General features: G+C 38.5%; 3 protein-coding genes across 5 annotated transcripts in view; 2 read left to right on the forward strand and 1 right to left on the reverse strand.

Annotated features, from left to right (window-relative positions):
• Positions 1-266: 266 nt before the first annotated feature.
• On the reverse strand, positions 267-3820 carry LOC140995126 (perforin-1-like). 2 transcript variants are annotated; one of them, XM_073465070.1, is made up of 4 exons: positions 3736-3820; positions 3539-3605; positions 1889-2424; positions 267-1672 (listed from the first exon to the last, which is right to left on the reverse strand). In XM_073465070.1, the coding sequence occupies exons 3-4, from the start codon at positions 2422-2424 to the stop codon at positions 496-498; spliced, it is 1713 nt and encodes a 570-aa protein (XP_073321171.1). In that variant the 5' UTR covers positions 3539-3605; positions 3736-3820; the 3' UTR covers positions 267-495. The 2 variants fall into 2 exon arrangements, with proteins under 2 accessions (XP_073321171.1, XP_073321163.1); XM_073465062.1 differs by lacking the exon at positions 3539-3605.
• A 5495-nt stretch (positions 3821-9315) lies between these two features.
• Positions 9316-10985, forward strand: LOC141002004 (myeloid-associated differentiation marker homolog). The gene has a single exon (XM_073473173.1). It carries the CDS (start codon positions 9545-9547, stop codon positions 10439-10441), a length of 897 nt encoding a protein of 298 aa, XP_073329274.1. The 5' UTR covers positions 9316-9544; the 3' UTR covers positions 10442-10985.
• A 786-nt stretch (positions 10986-11771) lies between these two features.
• The window catches only part of LOC141003127 (testis-expressed protein 2-like), a 34343-nt gene continuing 24199 nt past the window's right edge, over positions 11772-21915 (forward strand). Inside the window, exons 1-2 of one of the 2 annotated variants that reach the window (XM_073474414.1) lie at positions 11772-11921; positions 12458-12546. The gene's annotated coding sequence lies outside the window, so the exon portion shown is untranslated. Of the gene's footprint in view, positions 11922-12454; positions 12547-21915 lie in introns of both variants that reach the window. The other variant, XM_073474406.1, reaches the window with a different exon arrangement.

Below are 21915 nucleotides of genomic sequence, written 5' to 3' on the forward strand. Positions count from 1 at the left end.
ATTGCCATAGTTCCCTTGACAAAAAGCCTATGGGATTTTTGAATATCACCGAAAATAAGCTCTGTGGCAAATACAAGTTAGTGATTACTTACACGTATTGTTCAGAAAGATAATCTTCATCTGAACACCCCTTTTTTGACTTTTGAAGTGCGGAGGAAAAAGCTAATGTTAGGCTACAAACAAACTACTATGTATTTCAGTTTTACACATAAACCACAAAATTACACAGTATTTTTATTATACATTAAATCAGACATACACCTGTGTTGTCTTTGTCGATGCTTTATTAGCAAGAAAGAAGCAGAAGAAAAGGAGGATTAACACCATTAACACATATTTGGATTAAACTTGATAAATTGAGGATACATGTGATTATATTTGAAAAACAAAAGGCAAACTATAAAATTCAAAGTTCAAAAGATGCTATTAGCCACATTCAAGATCATCATCAAATCAAATCCTTATCGGGACCTTATCTCATATCACCAGCTGACCTTAGCCTGACTGACTGACTGGTTCAGCACACTGCTCACCAGTTTCCCCAAGGAGGACACCATTTCTGGTATAGAAGGCCTCAGCCAAAGAGGAACTCATAGGGGTGGGTATGTACTCTTGACATCGGTCACCACCGAGACTTGGTGCGCACTCTACTTTGTAGGAGAAAAACAAGGTGCCATGATTTAACATGCAGCTGTCCACCACATTTCCTTGGCGCAGATCAACTGAACACTCACCAAGCAGATCACTGTCCCAGTAAGAATCCTCATCATAAACACTGAACTTAAGTTTGTTTATCATGTTAAGTTTGATGGGACCAAATTCAAATGTCTCTGACCATCTAGGATTGTCATCGTTACTTATGATGGCAGTGCGCTTACTCTGACCATCGTATGTCACCTCAACTGAACCATCAGTCTGAGTCCACACATCACCATACAAGTCATTTGCATAAAGCCCGAAGACCTTCAGTGTTGCCAGACCTTTCCCAGCAGGACAGCAGTTAGATGCAATATTCTGATTGCTGTTGCAAACACAAGCACAAGGGTCCCTTGTTTTGGATCTGTGCCCAATCTGACAGGTCTCGGAGCATTTTCTCAACACAGCATTTTTCTTGATGTACTGCTCTACCTCCTTCTTCAGTCCAGCCTGAGCAGGATGACCACCTGGCAGAATGGTGTGCAGGGGCTTAAGGTTGTATTGGACCACATCAGGAGTGGTTTTCAGAGAGTTGAGCCAGTTGTTATAGATGGAGGGGTCTGATTGCCCATCAAAGAGAATATCAGCACCGTTAATATTTCCACCAATGACCTCTGTGTTACGCTCATTAAATGCACTGCTGAAACTTTGGCCTGAGCCTAACTTCTTCTTCTCTTTCTGACAGTGTTCATACATGGCCTTAATACTCGCAGAACTTGCAAAGCTAGCTGAGGCCTCAACTGACAAACAGTCATTGATCTCTGTCTCGGACAGTCCATTCATGGTTGCCTGACAGGTCTTGACGGAAGTGATTGCTTTTATTTCTCCTCCTAGAGACACTTGTGTGATGAAATGTGTACCATATGTGTCGATCAGACTGCGATATGATTGTGCGGTATTACATGAATATGAAGGAAGGGAGTCCACAGCTGATTGAAGCTCATGACTCAGTGGAGGTTTTGTTGCCAGTCTGTAGCTGTGAAGCACATGAAGTATACAAATTAGTTACAGTCTATCACAGTCCCATTTCATTCAAATGTCACTGTTAGTGCTCTCTTTGTCTTAAGCAAATTTGCTGTCATTTTTTGCATACTGTCAAGAACACTGTAAAATAAAGCATTTCTCAGTGAATTGACCAAATACATTCAGAGTTATTTATGAAAAGACAACAGATATCTGTCCACATACTCACCGGTAGAAGTTACAGTAGACAGAATGGCGAAAGAAGTTGTAGTGGTCTCCTTTTGACTTCTGCATGCCAAAGATAGCGTCTCTGGAGTGGGAACCTCCAAAACCAACCCCAAGAGTGACAGAGGGGTCGACAGGGATTTCAAGGCCAAGTTTCCAATTATTGGACACGGATGATGTGGAATCATTGACAAGAGATTCGACCGACTCATAGCGAACACTGGAGACCTTTAAACTGCACTTGGGGAAGCTTCTCCAGTCCACCACAGCAACTGGGACCTTCTGCTTCTCTCCACCCATGTAGGTGTTTTCATACAGCCTGCAGGTGCCATCGGGAAGTTTCCATGTTTCAGTGTCGATGACATAGGCACCTTTCCGCTGCATTGTGACGATGTCGAAGCCTTCTCCACCCAGATTGTAACCAGGAACAAAGCCAGCCTTTTCACACTGGTCTGGTGTACCAATGACACTTACACTGGAGGGCAGACACGGAGGACTCCATACCCAACACAGGAGCATGAAAAGCCACAGTCTTGCCATCTGTATGAAAGGGTTAAACAATGAGAGGATATAAAAGGGCGTTGACAGAATCACGTAAACAATGCAAATTTTGAATATAAAATATCAATATAAATTGGATTGCACTAAGCTAATTAAAAATTGAATGTGAATGATAAGTCAAAAGGAACTATTAGTTTCAGATAGATAACTCAGGGGTCTTACCGTGACTGCTGACAGCAAGCTCTGCTCAGTAGCTTGCAGTATCTGACCCATGTTATAGTGTTGCTTTGGAGGTGGAGTCTAATTGCCTCTTTGATTCTCACACATTTTACATTTAACCAGTAGGCCACTGTGTTAAACTTGCTGTAAAATTAAGTGACGTTTGTACTTCCTTCACACCCACTTACAATGAGAGATCAGACTTAAATGGCCACAAGGGAAAACTGGCATTTTGCGTTAACAGCAAGTGAATGAAAAAAAAAACAAATTAAGCATATAACAAGAGAAGTCAAGTTTTAAAAAGTTACAATGATCACATCTGCATTTCAAATGTAAAAATGTAAAATATTTCACTTTATTGTGAATAAGATAAGATAATCCTTTGTAACTTGGCCAGAGGGAAAATTCAGGTCCATACAGCAGCCCATGGAGAGAACAAGTAAAGAGATAGATACACTTTATAATAGAGATAGAGATAGAGATAGAGTTGTGGTCAAAAGTTTACATACTTGTAATCCTTACAAATATATCATGGCAGTCTTGATTTCCAATTATTTCTACAGCTCTCACGTTTTCTTTGATGGAATGACTGGAACACAAACTACTTTATCACAAAAACATTAATGAAGTTTGGTTCTGAAAATATGACCGAATCTGCCGGTTCAAAATATACATATAGCAACTTGAACGATCAATTGGTGATTATAGAAAGTTGTGTCAATCAAATCAGTCAAGTCCACAGTTGTGTGTTATGCATCAACATGGGCTGAGAGGCTTAAAGCTCAATTTGCTGCTGATCACATGGACAAAGAAAAAACCTTCTGGAGGAAAACTCTGTGGTCAGATGAAACAAAGATTCAGTTTTTTGGCCACAATGAGCAGCGATATGTTTGGAGGAGAGAAGGTGAGGCCTTTAACCCCAAGAACACCATACCTACTATCAAGCATGGTGCTGGTAGTATTATGCTGTGGGGCTGTTTTGCTGCCAGTGGATCTGGTCACTAAAGAAAGTAAATGGAATAATGAAGGAGGATTATCTCCAAATTCTTCAGGAAAACCTAAAATCATCAGCAGAAGATTGGGTCTTGGGTGCAGTTGGGTGTTCCAACAGGACAATGATCCCAAACTCACATCAAAAGTAGTAAAGGAATGGATCAATCAGGCTAGAATTGAGGTCCTGGAATGGCCTTCCCGAGTCCTGACTTGAACCCCATCGAGAACATGTGGACTGTGCTGAAGAATCAAGTCTGTGCCAGGAAGCCAACAGATTTAGTTGAACTTCACTGATTCTGTAGTTAATTGGACACAGGTGAGCAGGGAAAACAGCCACAAAAACAGACAAAGAGGGGAGGACAATGCATGGAGCAAATACAAATGAGGCTAATCAGGCATAGGTGAAACTAATCAGGACAATCCCATGGGAGGGAAAACAAGACAAAGGGTAGGAAGTAACACAAAGTGACACATTAGGATGAACCTCACAAAATAAAACAGGAAACTAACTAACCCAAAAACCCAAACAATAACACACATAACACCATAACACACATAGGTCGGACCACTGTGTTACACTTTATGTATATCACTACACATTACAGATACAGCTGATACTGACAACAGAAAATAATGAGTTTGCTAATTTCACAATCTTCTTCACAATGTCAATCAATTGCTACTTTTCTACTCGCAAGTGAATGTTGTTGGTAGCACGCCATCGCAGTGATTCAGTGAGTCTGTAATGACCAGAACTTTTTTTTGCAGAACATTATGATGTCACAGTGAAGTTGACCTTTGACCTTTTGGATGTTAAATGAAGTCACTTAATCATTTTTTCCTATTAGACATTCGTGTATAATACATGAATTGTTGAGTTAGGGTCAAAAATGTGTTTTGTGACAGTGACCTTTGACCACCAAACTCTAAGTGGCTCCTCATTCATCCATCCCCTACACATCCATTCATCTTCAACTGTCCTCTCATCATCCCTCCATCAGGTATGTGTATACCTATCCAATGTGTCGTCTCATCTCCAGGTACCATCAGGCGTTACAGTAGATCTGGATGCACAATACTTATCTAGCCCATATGGCAGCCTAACAACTTCTCTCTACAACTAAATGCTTCCTTCAATTATTCAAAACTTTAATCGCTGAGATGTGATTTAACAAGTTAAGAAGGAAATTCACTAACCAGCAAATGGAACTTACAGATCACTTTTCACCTTGATTACACACAGGTGACCTCATTTCAAAATTGACTTCTTAAAACAGTTGTCTGCACTAGTGACAATATGTGTGTATGATTAGACTGGTTTTGTCTTTTACTGTTTTTCTAAAAAAATATAAAAAATAAATCTAACCTCACCCACTGTGATTCAGTGCAAAGTAACAAAACATGAAAAAGGACTTTAAGTTCTTAAACATGCAGTAGAAACAGGGATTATAAAGAACAAAACAGTCATCTCCAGAGATGTACACAAGACTTCCTGTGTCACACAGTAGAACTGTGCTCTCTGCAAGTCTGCAGATGCATTCCACTTTAAAACACTACTTACCAATCTGTAAATATGCTATAATCTGTATACACTGTATAATGTGTGCAACAATTAACAAGGCCTACAAAAAGCATCACAAGAAGGAAAATGTGGTATGCGTAAACTGAATATCTGTGTTAGCTGCAACCCTTCAGCAGAAGAAGACGTGAGAAGCGTACACGCTCTTTATTTTTTACTTTATATGGTGCCCCACCACAGCAACAGTAGTGCCCTGTTTCCTAACCACAAGAACCAAAATGTCACATATTTGGCCTTCGCTCAGTCTACGTTCACAGTTCTCACTGTGTCTTATGTGGTCAAGCTCATTTACTAGAATGAGGAACTTCATTTTGCAGTGCATTTATTGTAGTCTATATTAGGAATTTAAAACATTTTTCAGTCACACCATTTCAACCCACTTCATGTTTGTAATAAGGTTCCTTTGATCAAGAATCCATACTGTTTATTCGTATTTACAGTATATAATGTAAAGACTTTGCACTTGTATATACTTTTAAGGCCACTCTGCATGTGCCTCATTTTGATCTGTGTCATTGTTATGTGGAACTTTAGCTTAAAGTAAGAAGAAAAGTTGCACAATATGTTGAATAAGTGTATTTAATTAAATAACTCATTGCTTAGTGAACTATAAAGAACTATAATGCTAAAGCACCACTGCCTTTGATGGTTTATCTAGCATGTATACTTGCTGGGGTTAGGGTTGCTGTTAGAAAATCATGTTGTACCTTCGAGATAAAGTGCAGGTTTTGTTATAACACAGGTGATCTCCATTCCAGTTAATATGTGACTTCAAAAAGACTTGTTACACCAGTGATGATTTACATGCAGTACTGGGTGAATATGTAATTATCTCACATTTTATGTTTGCTTTTTTTATTATAACGGAGTGTCAAATAATTAGAGATCAAAAATATAGGAGTAACTGTAAATACGCTGGTTGAACAAATGGCACACTGAAACACAGTTCTTACAGTATTTCAAGATATGTATACAAGACTTCCGCTCTAACATGATGGAAGCGTGCTCCCTGTCAGCGCTGCAAGTTTGCAGATGCATCCCACCTTAAAACACAACAAAACAGTCTCTATAAGTATGAATCACATGATGTGTGAAATAATCAAGCAAATGTCACACGTTTGGTCTTTGCTCATCTGACATGTTTCACACTTTGTCTCATGCAGTCGACCTCTTTCACTGGAATGAGGAAGTTTAATTTTCCTGTAAATGCTTAATTAATACATCCTTATTATATTTAGACATTTATTTTGTGTGATTAAGCACCAGTCTGAAATTATTCAAACAATTGTAATTATTTTCTAGTGGCATGTGAATATGAGTAGAGTATAGAGTACTTTTTCATAGAAAACCCTTTAATCTAAAAGTTCCATATTTTTTATGTTGTTGTTATGAACTTTGAATGAAAAATAACATAATATAATACAGAGAATAATTAGTCATCTAAAGTACAGTAACTGTGTTAATTGAATACCCCTACAGTGCCACAGTACTGCTTTAAGTTGAATTTAGAGGGAAACTATTGCAATTTTTGACATAACAATAAAATCTATCTCTCATTCCTTTAATGTTTGAATGAATCTTATTGTGAGTCACTTTGGACAATGTTGTCTGCCAAATAAATGTACTGTTATGAAAGGAAAGTTACATTTGTGAGGGAAACCTCAACCTTAATTACATTCAGGCAGCACTATAATGCCATAGTTGTTTGTGTCTGTGAATGTATACTGTATACTGTTTGACAGTAGGACTAGAGAAGCCATCATAGGCCGACATTGCTTTTATGTTCCATTGAGCTGAAATTACACTGACAGCTCCACTGGCAGTTTTGTGTAAATGTCATCTGAAGTACTTTATTGCAGTCAGTGCTGAACATGACTACTTGTTACAGATGCAGCAGTGAAGTCCCGCCTCTTCACCTGCACAAAAGGCACCAGGCAACAAAGCCAGCGAGCTAACTGTTAACTATATAGTGAACCCTGTCGTGAACATGCTGAGTTTGTGCAATATGCAGAAAAACATCAATTCACCATGATGTAAAATGGTGATATGTAATGTAAAAAAAGATTCACCACCAAGTACTATCGCACATTGAACTAAGGCAGACTGAGGGATACCGAATCCCTTGCTCAATGTTGAAAAAAAGAGCATCCACTTTTTCCTCTAAATTTTGTCTTTTTAAACACTTATAGTCCTGCTTTAGATTTTGAAATGGCCATTTTCAGACTAAGGTTAAGCATACATTTAATAAGAAATTTAACCTGCAGGTTACTATTTCATGATTGTCACAACACCATCAAGTATGAACAACATTTTTTATTTAATTTTAGGAAATATTCTTGAAAGGATGTAACTGTAACAGGCAGAAATGTTACGTATAATAAACACATGTTTAACATACATGTAACAGACACACTAAGTATGTGCATTTGTCTAATAATGATGAAGAATGTTGTCAGTATTGTACTCTGCAAGTAAAGAGGTACTTGTAGTTTGTACAGACAAGGTTTCATTCCTCTGCATCTGTGTTTATAATATGAAGACGTTCACCCTCTGCTGCTGCTTCTTCTGTACAACAGGCAGCCTTCTATCTCAACTCAAATGTTCTAGGACCTCCAAAAAGTTGCAATTCATATTGTGACCACAGAGGGGAAGTAGTTCCATTGAAAAATGATTGCAATTGTGAGCCTGTCTTACTCACTTAATACATAAACACTTCCAAAAAAATTGTTTTGATTATTTGTATGATTAAATTATGATATATGTCAGACACCCTCTGTGTTTCTCTATGAACACATCATTATTAATATTTAGTGTTGATAAAATAATTTGGGAAAAATAATTCTAAGTGACAGGGTGGCTGTCAACAAAGGAGATCAGCCATTACTAGGAAACTGTTTCCACAATGTAGTTTTAAGTTTTATGTATTTTTATTTTTTGCACAGTTGAGTACATCTGTAATAAAAGGAATACATGAATAGGAATGCATCATATTTTAATATGAGATGATTTAAATAAAGTGCACAACTGAGCCTGTATCATGGTAAATTGATTGGTTTTATCTTAACTTTCATTAATACATACACACATCACAGCCATGATTGTGTAGTAGCAGGTTGCCTTGTTTACCAGCTATCGTCTGTCTTGGTGCAGTTTGTCTTCTTCCCTTCTGTCAAAACAGATCTTTGTGAACTTGAGCTGTGTGACACAAGGGAATTGATGTATCCACCATCTATTTATAACACAGAGAGCAGGTGTGCCGATACACAGAGGCAAAGTGATTGGCTGGGATCCTCAGAGGACTCAGTACTTGTTTAAATACACACGCATTCGCACACAGGAAACATAGTTGCATGTGTTATATGCAATCATGCTCACAAACATACAGGCATGCATTGATCCAACATAGGAAACCTTTTCAGAGTGTAGGCGCATGCATGCACGCCCATATGTATACAGGACAAAGGGGTTCCCATGCATGTATACATTCAGACAGTAAAAGATTTACAGCTCGCTGCTGGCTCCCACACAGATATCCAAACAACACTCGTTTTCATCCAGGCAACTCAAAGACATTTCCAAGTGTTGTCAAATGATGAGGTAGACATGTTCTTCACAATATCAGCTTCTTCTCCCCTGAGGGTTGAGCAGATCCACACCCACAACCAGATCCTCTGCAACACCTCACTCAAATGATCCACAGCACTCAATAAATCAACAGACCTTGTCCCAACACTCCACAGTCAGCTTCAAACCTGTTAACAACTATCTGTGACCATATTTTATGCCGCCAACAGTGAGGTCAAAGTGATTGAGAAGATGCAGGTAGGTGGTGGTAAAGTAACGCCTGTTGAGTCAGAAGAACCTGTAACCACTATATTTCAATACCCCAGAAAAAGGAAGAGCATTTCATGAGAATTGAGGGTGGGAGGAAGATAGCTTTGTTTGCATATAGTTTTATTGTGGTCCTTTGCACCTACCTCCAGTGAGACTGAAAGCACTGCAGCAACCTCAAAAAGGAAGTAGGCGAGGCCTCTCTTGACAGCAACGGTGCTGCAAAGTATATTCCAAGAGATAGTAAGTTTTACTGAGCATGTAAACAGGATGGAGCACTGGTGAACAGAACAGAAAGAAGGCATGTCTTTTTGATTAAACCTGATGGTTCAAGAGAAGGTTTGTTTGAGGTGACTATTTCCATGGACTGCACTGGACTATTCGTCATCGTATTGTTGGATATACTTGTTGACAAAGCTTTTAAATCACTGGATTTTAAAAAGAAAAACAAATCTAGAGGAACTGAGACTGAAATATTGTTTGACGCACCCAAGTATATCTTGTCTTCAAGGATACTAGATCGCTCACATTGCGAAGATGCCTGTGATTGTCCTAGAGGCCAGAGACTTCACCAGTCCCCTCTTTTTGGTAAGGACATGGGAAGTCTTATCCAGCTGTACCACCTTCAGTCTTGTTGCCTCGCTGGGACATTCGGAGTTAAACCTTGAACACCTCAACACCACGTTCAGGATCTTCTGCATGTTCACCTGGTGCTTCTTCTTCACCCTGACACTCCTTATCCACATTCTAAGTGTCATCCAGTTTCACAGCCTCATCCCAATATCCTGGAAGAACCTGACTATGACCGTGGCAGTCTTAGGCGCACTGATGTGTTTAAGTGCCTCTGTGGTTTTCCCTTGGATCATCATGAATCATCGAAGTCCGTCGACGCACTCTGTGGCGGCTGCTGTGGCCTCCTGTCTCACCTTCCTTGCCTACATCTCGGAGTCCTACGTTCTTTGCAGCCAAGCTCACGAGCAAAGAGGCTACATGGGTAGCATGCCTGGTCTCCTCAAGATTCTCCAACTCTGGGGAGGCTGTCAGATGGTACCCCTGTTTGTGGAGGCGGTCTGTATACCATCTAATGGAGTACACAAGTGGCAGCTGTGGGTCTCTAGCGTGTCATACGGTGTGTGTGTCCTCATGTCTCTCGTCACAATGGTGGTAATATTGGGTGACTTTGCTGGTCAATGTCTTCTACCGTTTGACAGATTTTTGGCTGCCTTCAGTCTGATCGGGGTGTTGCTCTACATGGTGGCCACAGTGATTTGTTTTACCAAGATACTGCAGCTGAGAGAACTCGGACAATCAGACAACAACAAAAGTGAAGAACTGGTCATCATGGAAACAGTGGTTGCCAGTATTACACTGTTAGCTTATACCGTGGACCTTGCCTTCTCCATCAAACTGTTGTGTGACAGGAATCACACATGAAATAACACAATAAATGTATTGTCTGTGAAGTTTATCATGTATTGCCCTGAAAAAAAGAAAATCATGTCTGGTGTCAAACTGAAAACATATTTTTGCTGTTAAGCATTGCTGTGTAATCAAACTCTCTATCTAGACCTATAGATTGCTGACTTATAGCTATAGCTAACTTGTTATATTAAACTTAAAACGTGATCATCATGATTGCGCCGTATCATTCTGGTGAGTTCTATAAATGGGATTGGTTTAACTGACATGTGAACGAGTAATGTGACATTTATGATGATACACATAAAATACAACCACTAAACCTGGGTTTTGTGACAGGTACACTGACTCATAAGCATCCTTTATGGACATACTAACATGGTGTTTGTTCTTTTAGCTGAACAGTAACCAGGACTGACTGAGACATTTATGTACTAAAATATGAACTGTTAACTTTCATATACTATCATTTAGAATATGGGGCTAAGAAAATGAGTGGAAACTGATGCCAAATAGTGCAGATTAATAATAAAAATGTTTCTGTCTTATCACTGATAAATCTTGAACATTTCAAGTCTAATGTTTTCTTCCGATCACTTCACCTCAGCCTATTCACGATTTTCATACATTGACCACAATATAATGAGAACAGTTGCAATTCAATAACACTAGGTGGCAACACTCTATTAGCATGTACGCCTATTTTAAATCACAGGATTTGACTTTAAGTGCAGAAAATATAAATGTTTCCTACAGCATAAATGCATATGGATCAACATTGTTTTATTTCGAAGGTTTTTGATCAGACAAATCATATAAAACTTTACTGTTATATAGTTAAGTAAGACTAAATAGCCGTAGTTTCTATTCACACAAAGAAGCTACGCAGCACATTACATTGATCCGCCTATAGAAGAAACACGTAAAAAGACAACATGGTAAAAACCGGAAAAATAACTTGTAATTAATGTTGAATGATTGGTATTTTAGGGCAAGCTTTAGATTTAACCAAGGCTCATAAACTCGTGGAGGTCCTGAAGATTTGGTAATATTATCAAACTCTTTTATATTGTTCTTATTTCCTGCATTGATAAGCCAGAAAGCAGTGGGCAACACTGTAACAGCCGAACTTATTTACATTTTACAGTGTTTACCTTCTCACATCTGCCTCATCTGCTCTCCAGGCGTGTAAAGAGGCTCTGTCGAGAAATCGATCAACAATCCTCGACCACGCCGCAAACCAGTTACCCCGCTGCTCGGTATCGATTACTCCGGCCTTGATAGACTGACTACGTTTTTTCTTTAAGGAACTGAGTCCAGTTAGTCAGTTGTCAACAGGCTGAGCGAGAAATCGAGCCGTCGATTCAACTTGGTACGTGGAGCTGATAACACAAACGTTACCGTACCTTATAGTGTCGAGAAAAGCCTTTTGACTCGTTGTGGGAGATTAATTTTGTTCCATGTATCGAGACAGAAATGAAGTCCCGAGGACACGGTAAGCTATTCCTGACATGCCTTTTTTTCTCAAAACATTGTGCGAGTTTGGTGAAATGACCTCGTCAGCAGGGACTTTAAAACAAATTCAGTGTGTAGCTAAATAGTTTAGTTTTCTTTTATATCAGTTTTCTATACAGTTTCATACAAATTCATATGTAAAATAATAATGGCAGAGAAAGTGTCAGTTGACGCTGTTGTTAGCTTGTTATCTTACCACATCACAAGACGGGCTGGTTTCACTAGTCGTTGCTAGGTTTTTGCTAATGAAGCTTGAAATAAAGTCCCTGTTTAGACCACGTTAGCACATGTAGGCTATTATTATCCTTCCAGCAACATCCATGTGGTAAATGCTACTTCAAACGCTTGTTATTCTTTGCCATATGTTAAGTCACAGTCTACAAACATTGTACCCAAAGGCCACCAATGTAACTAATTTATCTTCAAGAAGCAAATATATATATATATATGTGGATTTGTGTTTTTACACCTGTAATGATTTTGCATTTCTCTTGCTGGTGATGTATTTCTCAGCAGCCTCCTGAGCATCTTGGACATGTGAAACCTGACTCTCCAGTAGGCAGATGCAAGTCCCAGGCTGGATTGAATGGCACTGAAGATACTAGGTAAGCACTTTGCCAGTAAATTTGAACTCATTATTGATCCATTTCCTGAGCTACAAATGACCTCAGCGAGGGCAAAGTCTAGATAGACAGAGAGAGAAGGGAGAGCTGAGGAACAAATATAGCTCAGGAGAATAAATATCAAAGGCCGAAATATAGAAAAATCTGTGTGCACAAATGCTTTCAGGGATCCAAGCAATGTTTATAGCAAATGATGTTCTTAACCTGAGGGAAAACAGACATGTGGGAGATCACAAAATATTTGGTTTGTCTTTGCAAAGAGCAGGATTGCCATCTTTGTCAATCACCTGCAGTGATGCTGGTGAGCTCTTCCTGACATGCCAAAACAAGAGAGAGACTTGTTTTGTATTCAAACAGTTTCCAGATGAAGGCCAAGGCTTCCCTCTGAAATGTGGGACTACAGTTACACATCACGGCCTACAAGTAAAAGCCCTGAAGTATGGATGGTTAAAGTCAATAGCAGCAAGGTGTTCTACAGGTTTCTTTGCACACATTGACCTCAAGGTATGTTTAAAATGTTAAGTAACTTGCTATGCAAGGTTTCTGAGCCTAATGACCTCTTCCCATTTAACTGGTTTACAGTGGCCTTGCTAGTTTTTCCTCTCACAGTTTTAATTTTTTGGCATGAAACTGTTGCTCTTATATAAAAAAGAGAATGCATCATGGAGGAACACTGGTTAGAGTTCAGTGTCTGCTAAGGGAATTTCAACATATCATATTAGTGTTACAGGGGATAAGGCTCTAGCTGCTGCACCAGAGACTGTGTATATTGTTTTGGACCAATAAACATGCTTTGATATCTTGGGGCCAATGTCATGTAATGATGATATATTGGTCATAAACTCTGCAGACAGGATCTACACCCCTTTACCTCCAGTCCTACACACCAGGCCATGCTTTTTGATGATATTGACTTTCTAAAGTTCCCTTTGTCCCTCTCCTTATCCACGTAATGTTTTATCACAGGATCATTTGCAGGTCTCAGGTATATTGCTATTGCCTGACCCTTGCACTTCTGCAGTATATTTCCTTTCCTAATGTATTTGTTCAGGCAAATGATAGTCCAGAAAACCATTGCTGAGTTGTTTAGTCAATAACAACAGTAAATGGTGATTCGACTTTCAGGTTTGCATAAAGCACGAGTTACCACATCTTGTGTAATGTGAATAGACTACTGTCCATATTGAAAATTTTCACACACAATACCATCATTACTTTTTTAACTATTCTAAACCTCATTCTGTGTGGTTGAGATGTATGACATGCTGGTGATGCTGTGAACATTAAGGAGAAGAGACTTTAACACAGTGGATATCCTACAACACTTGGTGTTTCTCTTTTGGATAGAGGTATTTAGGGCTGCCGTGAATTGTAGATATTAAGGCTGACATCATAAAAGTCCAACAACATTTTAATCTAATTTGTAAGCTGACGTTTACAGTCACTACATGTGCTGTAATGTAATGATTGTTTTATCTTTTATCTATTTATGTTAAAATAACTGCTTCCATGTAAGATGTGACTAAACACCAGCAAAATCAGACCGGAAAGTTTTTGTTTTTTGAACAAAAAAAGTTTATACATGAAATTGGAACACATCATTGCATTGAACATCAGTTTGGTTATTTTATGTGATTTAAAAAAATATATGTTTGCCATATTTTCCAGACATGATATTGATTTTAACCACTTGGTCTTGCCCTACATACACCCAAACTAATATTCTGGATTTGTGGTGTTCAGAAACATAGTGATGCTGTCAAAGGGGTCGTATTAAACCCACAAGGATAATATTTCATATATTATGTGAAAATACATTCATATGACAGCTGACATGGAAATGACAAAAATTCAGATGTCTAATAGGGCCAGGCAATATATCACTATTAATTGATATTGTATTGTGAGGCTGCATTACAGTAAAGTGATGTCATTTTCTAAACTTACCAGACTGTTCTACTTGTTCTAATAATTAACCCACTTAGTTATTATATCCACATTACTGATGATTATTTATCCAAAAAAATGTCATTGTGTTAATATATTGTCAAAGTACCAACAGCCATCTTTGCAATATTGGCACAATATTGATATCAAGGTGTTTGGTAGAGGGAAAGTTGCCTTTGAGGAGATTTTAAAAAATCAAGATACATCATGCATTGCGATAAAGTCTGAAAATGATTTATTATTATTTTAAGGCCATGTTGCCCAGCTCTAATGTCGAATGTGAAGATAAAAGAAAAAACAGTTAATGGTTGGTTGAAAACAACTTGCATGATACGAAATTGACATGAACACAACAGGAGGGGCTAAAAGTTAAGTTAAAAGATAAGTCTGCAGTTATCATTTTTTCACTATCAACAAATTCCATGACAAGAAAAAACCTAAGAACTACTAACCTACTTTTAACAATTGTCTGTATACACAAAGCCTCATATAGCACATGCCTTCAAACTATTTAAAGCGTTACATGTAATTGGGTTACATATTCTTTATGATCAACACCAAATAATAGTGAGTGCTTTTTTGATCGGTGGAAAGGTGTCGCTCCAGATTGAGCTGACGTCATTACACATGAGTCGTCCATCCAGTTTACACTGATTTACAAGAGTTTTTTTATACTGATGATAATTAGCTGCTAAATTTTTTGACAAAGAGTGTGTCACGCTCTTATCAGTATGTCTCAGCATAGGGTTGGTTTTGGTGGCATTGCCCAAAATATTCATCCAAATGCTACTTTTTAAATTATTTTTTTAATTCATAGTTTTCACACAAAAATTTATTTATATAATAATAATAATAATAATAATAATAATAATAATACATTTTATTTCATAGGCCCCTTTCTGTCACTCAAGGACACCTTACAGTAAATAAGAGACAATGCACAATACACAATAGAATAAAATAAGTTAAAAATAAAAATAAAAAAATAAATTTAAAAAACCCCACTTATTGGTTGGATAAATGCATTGTTTTGTGTTGATAATAAAGCACAAATTTATAGGACTTGTTGATGATCAAAAAATTAAATAATCCTTTACCTGACACCTGGTAAACATGGTATCAGTACACTGTGTGTGCTTAGCTGTCATGTTAGAAAGGGTAGGAAGGGTGTGAGTTTCTTAGAAAAAGCGAAAACAAAAACAGGATTTTAACACCTGTGACAAACAGACGGAGGCTCAGAGAGCAACAGGCGTGGTGACCTTTCACCGGTGTTATTTTCCTCAAATGTGTGTGTCATATTAATCTTTCACACTGAGACAGGGAACATGTGCTGCTTATCATATTATGCGTAGGATTTGGCCTACACCCCTGTTGACTGTACACCTGTTCATAGCTTTGACTCACTTTGTGGCCTTCCAAGTTCTCACCAGGTCGAACCTATTTATATAAAATTGAAGTTTTCTCATTTTTGATCAAGGCTCAGTCAAATCATTGACCGACTGAAATGTAGATAGTGTAATATATTTGTTTTCAAGTTTAAAAAAAAGCTTCTTGCTATCTGTTTAGCCCTGATAGGGACAGCTGATACTGAATTAACATGACAATTGAACCAACTTGTTCTGACAGTATGAAATTGAAGTGAAATTGATCTCTTCCCCTCATAACTGCCCAATAAAATACAGTTCAGTGACACTTTACAATAGAGTATATTTTCAGTGAACCATCTGAGACCATTTGTCTACGTAAACTGGCAAAAGACAGGTTTTTTGTTTCAATTTAAAGTTCTGAAGTAAATGTCGATTGCACAATGTAAAGGCTATAAAATAATGACAACATCGGTGTTTATATTTGTTCCCTATAAATCCTGCTTTCACAATTCTATTTTGTCTGGTCACCGGGCAGGAAATCTCCCACAAAAACTACGACTGACTGGTGATGCAGCGCCATTTCTACTTGCGTCAAGTCTCCATTATACACTTAAAGAATGAATAAACTCATGTTTTGTCCTTTGTTGTTGGTAGTTGATATTCTGAGGAAAAAAGAAAGCGTTCTGGTTTTCTTTGCGATGGCAACAGTAATACCACTTACAATTTTAAATGATATTTTCCCACTGTTTTACCTGTGATCGAGACCTACAAGAAACGTGGTTGCCTGTCATATGCTAACCTTATCTGGCTTTTGACTCTTGAACATGTCACAGTTTTCTGGCTCCTGACTTGAGGCTTGTTTGGACTAAAATTAATTCAATACAGCCTTTTGATTTAATTATATGGGGGGGTTGGTGACCTGCTTCAGGGTTACTTCCGCACTGCTTATTCAACCATCTTGTCACGCTTACTAAGATAAGTTTCCTAGTCTACATTTGGACAGATTTGTTTGATTAAGAAAATTCATCCTTCACATTTTTTATTGAATAGATGGTGTATGTCTTTGTCCATAAAAGCTGTCCCTGCTTGACACAGTTAGCAATCCTGACAACAATGCAAAGGCGATAAGCTTTGCCTATTGTCACATGAGTGTGTGCTTGTTGAGGCAACTTTTTATCAGAGCAATGTCCACGGCTTTGTTGGACATGTGATCTTACGAGAATTCCTTGTAGGGGTGTGTCTGTGGATTTCTATAGACAGTTATGTTGTCTGTCAATAAGATATTGGTTGTGCACAGGCCAGTGCAGCATATTAAAAGCCACGATATGTATGTTTGTTTTAATTACTGGGAAGGCTTTTATCATGTTTCTTAGCATTTCTTTTCCTGAGCTCATTTATGCAGGTGCCAGCAAGCCTCACTGTTGATGCAGACAGGTGCTTCTGCTCCCCCACCTCTCCACCCACTAAAATAATGACCATTACCGAGACATCAGGAGAATGTGTCAGCCAGCAGTGTTTACAGGCCTCTTTCAGGTGCTGTCTCCATTGCGCGCTGACATTACCATTCATCTGGCTCCCGTCATAATAATCCCTACCAGAGGAAAGAGACAGAAGCGAGGTGGAAGGTGGAAGATGTATAAATATAGCCTGTCTAAAAATATAACTTTAGAGTTTCTCACTTGAAACTGAGACATTATTCATAAAGCTGCACTATGTTCACAAGCAGCATTTTGTGTGAGAGCGAAAATGCTGGGAAAAAAAGACGTCTAAGCATCAGTGGATTCATTTGCAGTGCTAATTTGAGCCCTGAGGAAAAGTGCAGCTCTCGTTTCATAAGATAAAAGCTTCTCCTTTAAGATTTCAAACAGTCATTCATGATCTTCCAGGTATAACACGGACCATTTCAGTCTCCAGTGTCCTGCTCTCACACTTGATAACAATTGGCTGAGAACTGCTTTCCTCCAATTCTTTTCATGTAGTCCAACACAGATAACAATAAATGTACGATTACTGCATTAAATTCTCTCAAGTTTCTGGTTGGTGTATTGTTGGCCAGGAGTGCACAATTTTTGCTAAATGAGAATCCAGATTATTTGGAGAGATACATCTGATACATTCTGTCAAGAGGGACAAATTCTATTAAACAACATTCTACTTTTTATTTGGAGCACTACAATCTTTTATTCTCATCTCATCAAACCCTGCTGTTGTGAAACTGTTGGGTGGCGTGAAAATATAATTACTCCAGACAGCTAAGGCAGCCAGCTAAAGGTGTGGTGAATGTCTTGAGAGACAGAAAAAATCAACAAACCCAATCCTCCAGAGAAAAGGTTCATTCTGAGACAATCACATAAACTGTGGTGGTTTGTGTCATCGTCTTATTTTCATTTGCTATTTGTGGAAATAAATGAATTAAGTATGTCGACATTTGGCTTGTCTTGGGGAAACAAAACAGTCTTTTTGGAAACAATGCAGAAAGTTGGTCCCGGCCCTATCCTGGGTTCCACCAGATGTGGCCAGCTGTGCAGATGACAGCCCCAAGGTCTGGATGCAGACTGTGGTTTGACTTACTGCACCATTCACATGTTCTTGTGTTGACTTGAAGGTTTTAGTTTCACTGGGACTTGTTTTTGGAGGAATCTTTTAGTCTCTATTTGTATGCTTTTTTAACAGTTCAGACTTGTGCTAAGTGCTGGTAAGATGCAGTGTAGCTGCTGACATTATTTTTCTCAGATATATAAACCATAACTAAACCAAGCACCCAGCTGGGGCCTTATAAAAAGAGCCATGGTTTGTCTTGATAGCCATCTGCAAAACATAATTACATGCTTGACCTCTTGCAGGCAATAAAAACACTGTCTTGTTTTTAATGGCTGACTTGTTTTTAAGAACTGTACATGTGACTAGCTGCTCCAAGGTTATTGAATAGTAATGAAAGTGTAGCGGAAATAGCAATGGAGGAACTTTGTAAAAGTAGATGTGTGTCCTGTGGGAGCCAGCATTTGGGCTGACTGAGTCACTATCTGTAACTAGAGCAGAGGCAGATCTCTAATCTCTGTCACAGTTTTGTCACCACTGCAGCCGAGGAGTTCATTTAAAAGTAATGAGGGCTTGTTGACAGGGTTAAGCAGTTAAGTGAGGAGTGCATTATTTAACATGAACAACATCTGGGCCAGTGAACTGACATGGTTTGAGATGGGCTGAACCTTAAAGAGTATTAACTGCATTCTGAAATGTTTATGGTCTGGGTAGTTGTGGTTGCGTAAAGCTAGGCTCACTGTGCTATGAAAGCCGACTGTTACGGTCCTTTTTCCTCTCTGTTTTGTAATACAGGATTCTTTTTTACTTCCTCACTCTGTCACATGCTCCCCACAAGCCACTGTGTTCTCACAATTGTGATCCAACAGCTGAGCCATTGCAGACAATAAATGAGCAATTCAACAATCCTGATGGCCATTTGAGAACAAGGGTTAACTCATCCAAATCTGTCATAGCCTTGTCTTCTGATTGTTTGAATATTAGCAAATAGAAAAAAACACTTTTATTCAACAAGTTGCTTGAATTCAATACTTGTTTGTTTTTTTTGTTTTTTTTTGTTTTATAATTTTCTTATATTTTAAAAGATAGAAAAGATAGTTGTCCTTTAAATAATCTATTAAACCCCACATGGATGTGTTTCAACACTTGGTTTGCATTTTGATTTTGTCAGGGTAGAATCTTATTATACACCTGATTATTTTGATAATCACTTTTCAAAGCAACAAAACAAACATTCTCTAGTCTAGCTGCTTAAATGTGATGATTTGCTGTTTTTCTTTGAGGAGTATTAGAAAAAGCTTTTATTCATAGTACTATATGATGGCCATACGGATATCTTTGGACTGAATGGTTAGTTGCTGGCAGCTGACTTGCTCTAACACAGCACTGTCATAGGACAGGCACCTTTTAGTTCTAAAAAATCATGTGTTGGGAATTTAGGATGGCAATATTTTTTTAAATCATACACTGCACCTTGCTCAATTCAAGGGGGGCAGTAGCAGTACAAAAGGGGCAGTGAGGTTTGATTGCATTGATTATTTTTGAGGCCAGTGCAATATAGAGTACTTCAGGTTTGTGTTCTAGCTGTGGCCTTGCAGGATAACAGTGTGCTCTATTTGGCAGAGGAGAGTTTGTACCCATAATGATCTCACCGCCTGACAATTCAATCCCCACCTGTCTCACCAGTTTGTCAGCATTCTTGAGAACAGTTTCAGTTCTGTTGGGCTTCTATTGTTTATTTGTCTCCAGAACGTGGAATCTGAAAGGACACTGAAAAGCATTTAGCAGTTTACCATGGCCTCTTAGTCACTCAGACATGCCCATACACAAATACTCACACACACATCTTTGTTTCAGCTAATGCTATTAGACTCATTACGCGCCACCATACGGCTCTGCTTACTCATCTATAAGGTATTAGAGCTGCAACGATTAGTTGATTAATCACTTGTCAACGATGACATTTATCGGCAACTATTTTGGCAAATGACTAATCTACCAAATATCTTTGGGTTGTGGACAAAACAAGACGTCATCTAGGGCTTTTTTCTGATATTTTATGGTCCAAACAACTAATTGAAAAAAGAGAGTGAGACAATAATCAGATGAATCGATTATGAAAATAATGATTAGTTGTAGCCCTACACTGTATTATTTCTATGGTTACAGAATCAAAGAGTGAGCAGAAGAATGAGAAACATGGAGGCACATTACAGACCAGACTTGCATAACTGGGGAAGATTATTGTTATTTTTTATATTTGTCGTCTAGTTAAAGCACAAAATAGAGCTTGGAGTGTTCACATAATGAGAGAAAGCTCAACTGCGCACAAAGAGCCATTCTACAGAAATATCTGTAGTCATGTTTTTGCTTTGTCCCACAGGCACATTTAATTTTGAATTACACCCCCAAACAAAAGTTCATATAATCCTTGTGCAGATATTAGGTATTTGTAGATTTTCATTCCCTTCAGGGGTGTGAACTTTTAGCTACTATAATGTTGGCACTAGCATTAATGTGAGCACTGAGCTGTGAGACAAGTCATTAGCTAAACTGTCAGTGTAAGCACAGGGAAAGCCATTACTACTGCAAATAAACAGCAGGATTTAAAGTGTGACTTCTTCCAATCCCTTCCTAGGCAACCTGGAGAAGGTATAGTGCTCTGGGATTTGATTATGTCCTCCACTGGGGAATGTGTGAGGCAGGTTTTTGCAAGGATTTTATCTAAGGTCTTTTTCTCTTGTGGTTTAATATCTGTCCCTTAAGCATCCTCTTAATGCCACTGATGTCATCTGAAGAAGTGGTGTATGACATTTGAAATGCTCTGAGCAGGCTGCATGTGGTGTTGTATTGGCAGAAAGTTACAGGCATGATGACTTGCAAAAATACCCCCACAGTGTGGTTACTGAGCTGCGAACACCGGAAACACTGTCAGCCAGTTCTGTGGATATTCCAAGGGCATGTACAGTAAGAGATGGAACAGTAATGGGAGGAGGTTGACATCAAAATACATGCTTATACGTGCATATTAACTAAGGGTTATTTTCATTGTAGACTGGACTTTCGACTATTTTCTGGATGAATACATTAATTATTTGCTCTATAAAATTTCAGAAATTTGTGAAAAATATTCTCAAACATTTTCTTAAAACTAACTCAAACCAAGTAGATGAAGGTTCTCAGTCATCCAGGTCATGGTAATACTAAGTGCTGTATTGTAGGCGACTGGACTTTTCAGTTTCTTGAAGAAGTTTCACCTCTCATCCAAGAGGCTTCTTCAGTTCTAACTAACTGGAGGGGAGTTGCAGGAGCTTAAACTCTGTGTGGGTGTGACCTTACAGAGTCGTTAACTAACTTGAGTTTCAGAGTCTTTGGGGCCACTTGTGTGTCGTTGACCCAACTGGCCTTTATGTGGGTTGTTGGGCTAGGTGAGCCCAGGTGTGAATGGTTGTTAAGCTGTCTGGGGAGCATTGTAGGTGGGTGATAAGTAATGTCGTAG

The sequence above is a fragment of the Pagrus major genome, chromosome 1 (genome assembly GCF_040436345.1).
Source record: "Pagrus major chromosome 1, Pma_NU_1.0".
NCBI lineage: Eukaryota > Metazoa > Chordata > Actinopteri > Spariformes > Sparidae > Pagrus > Pagrus major.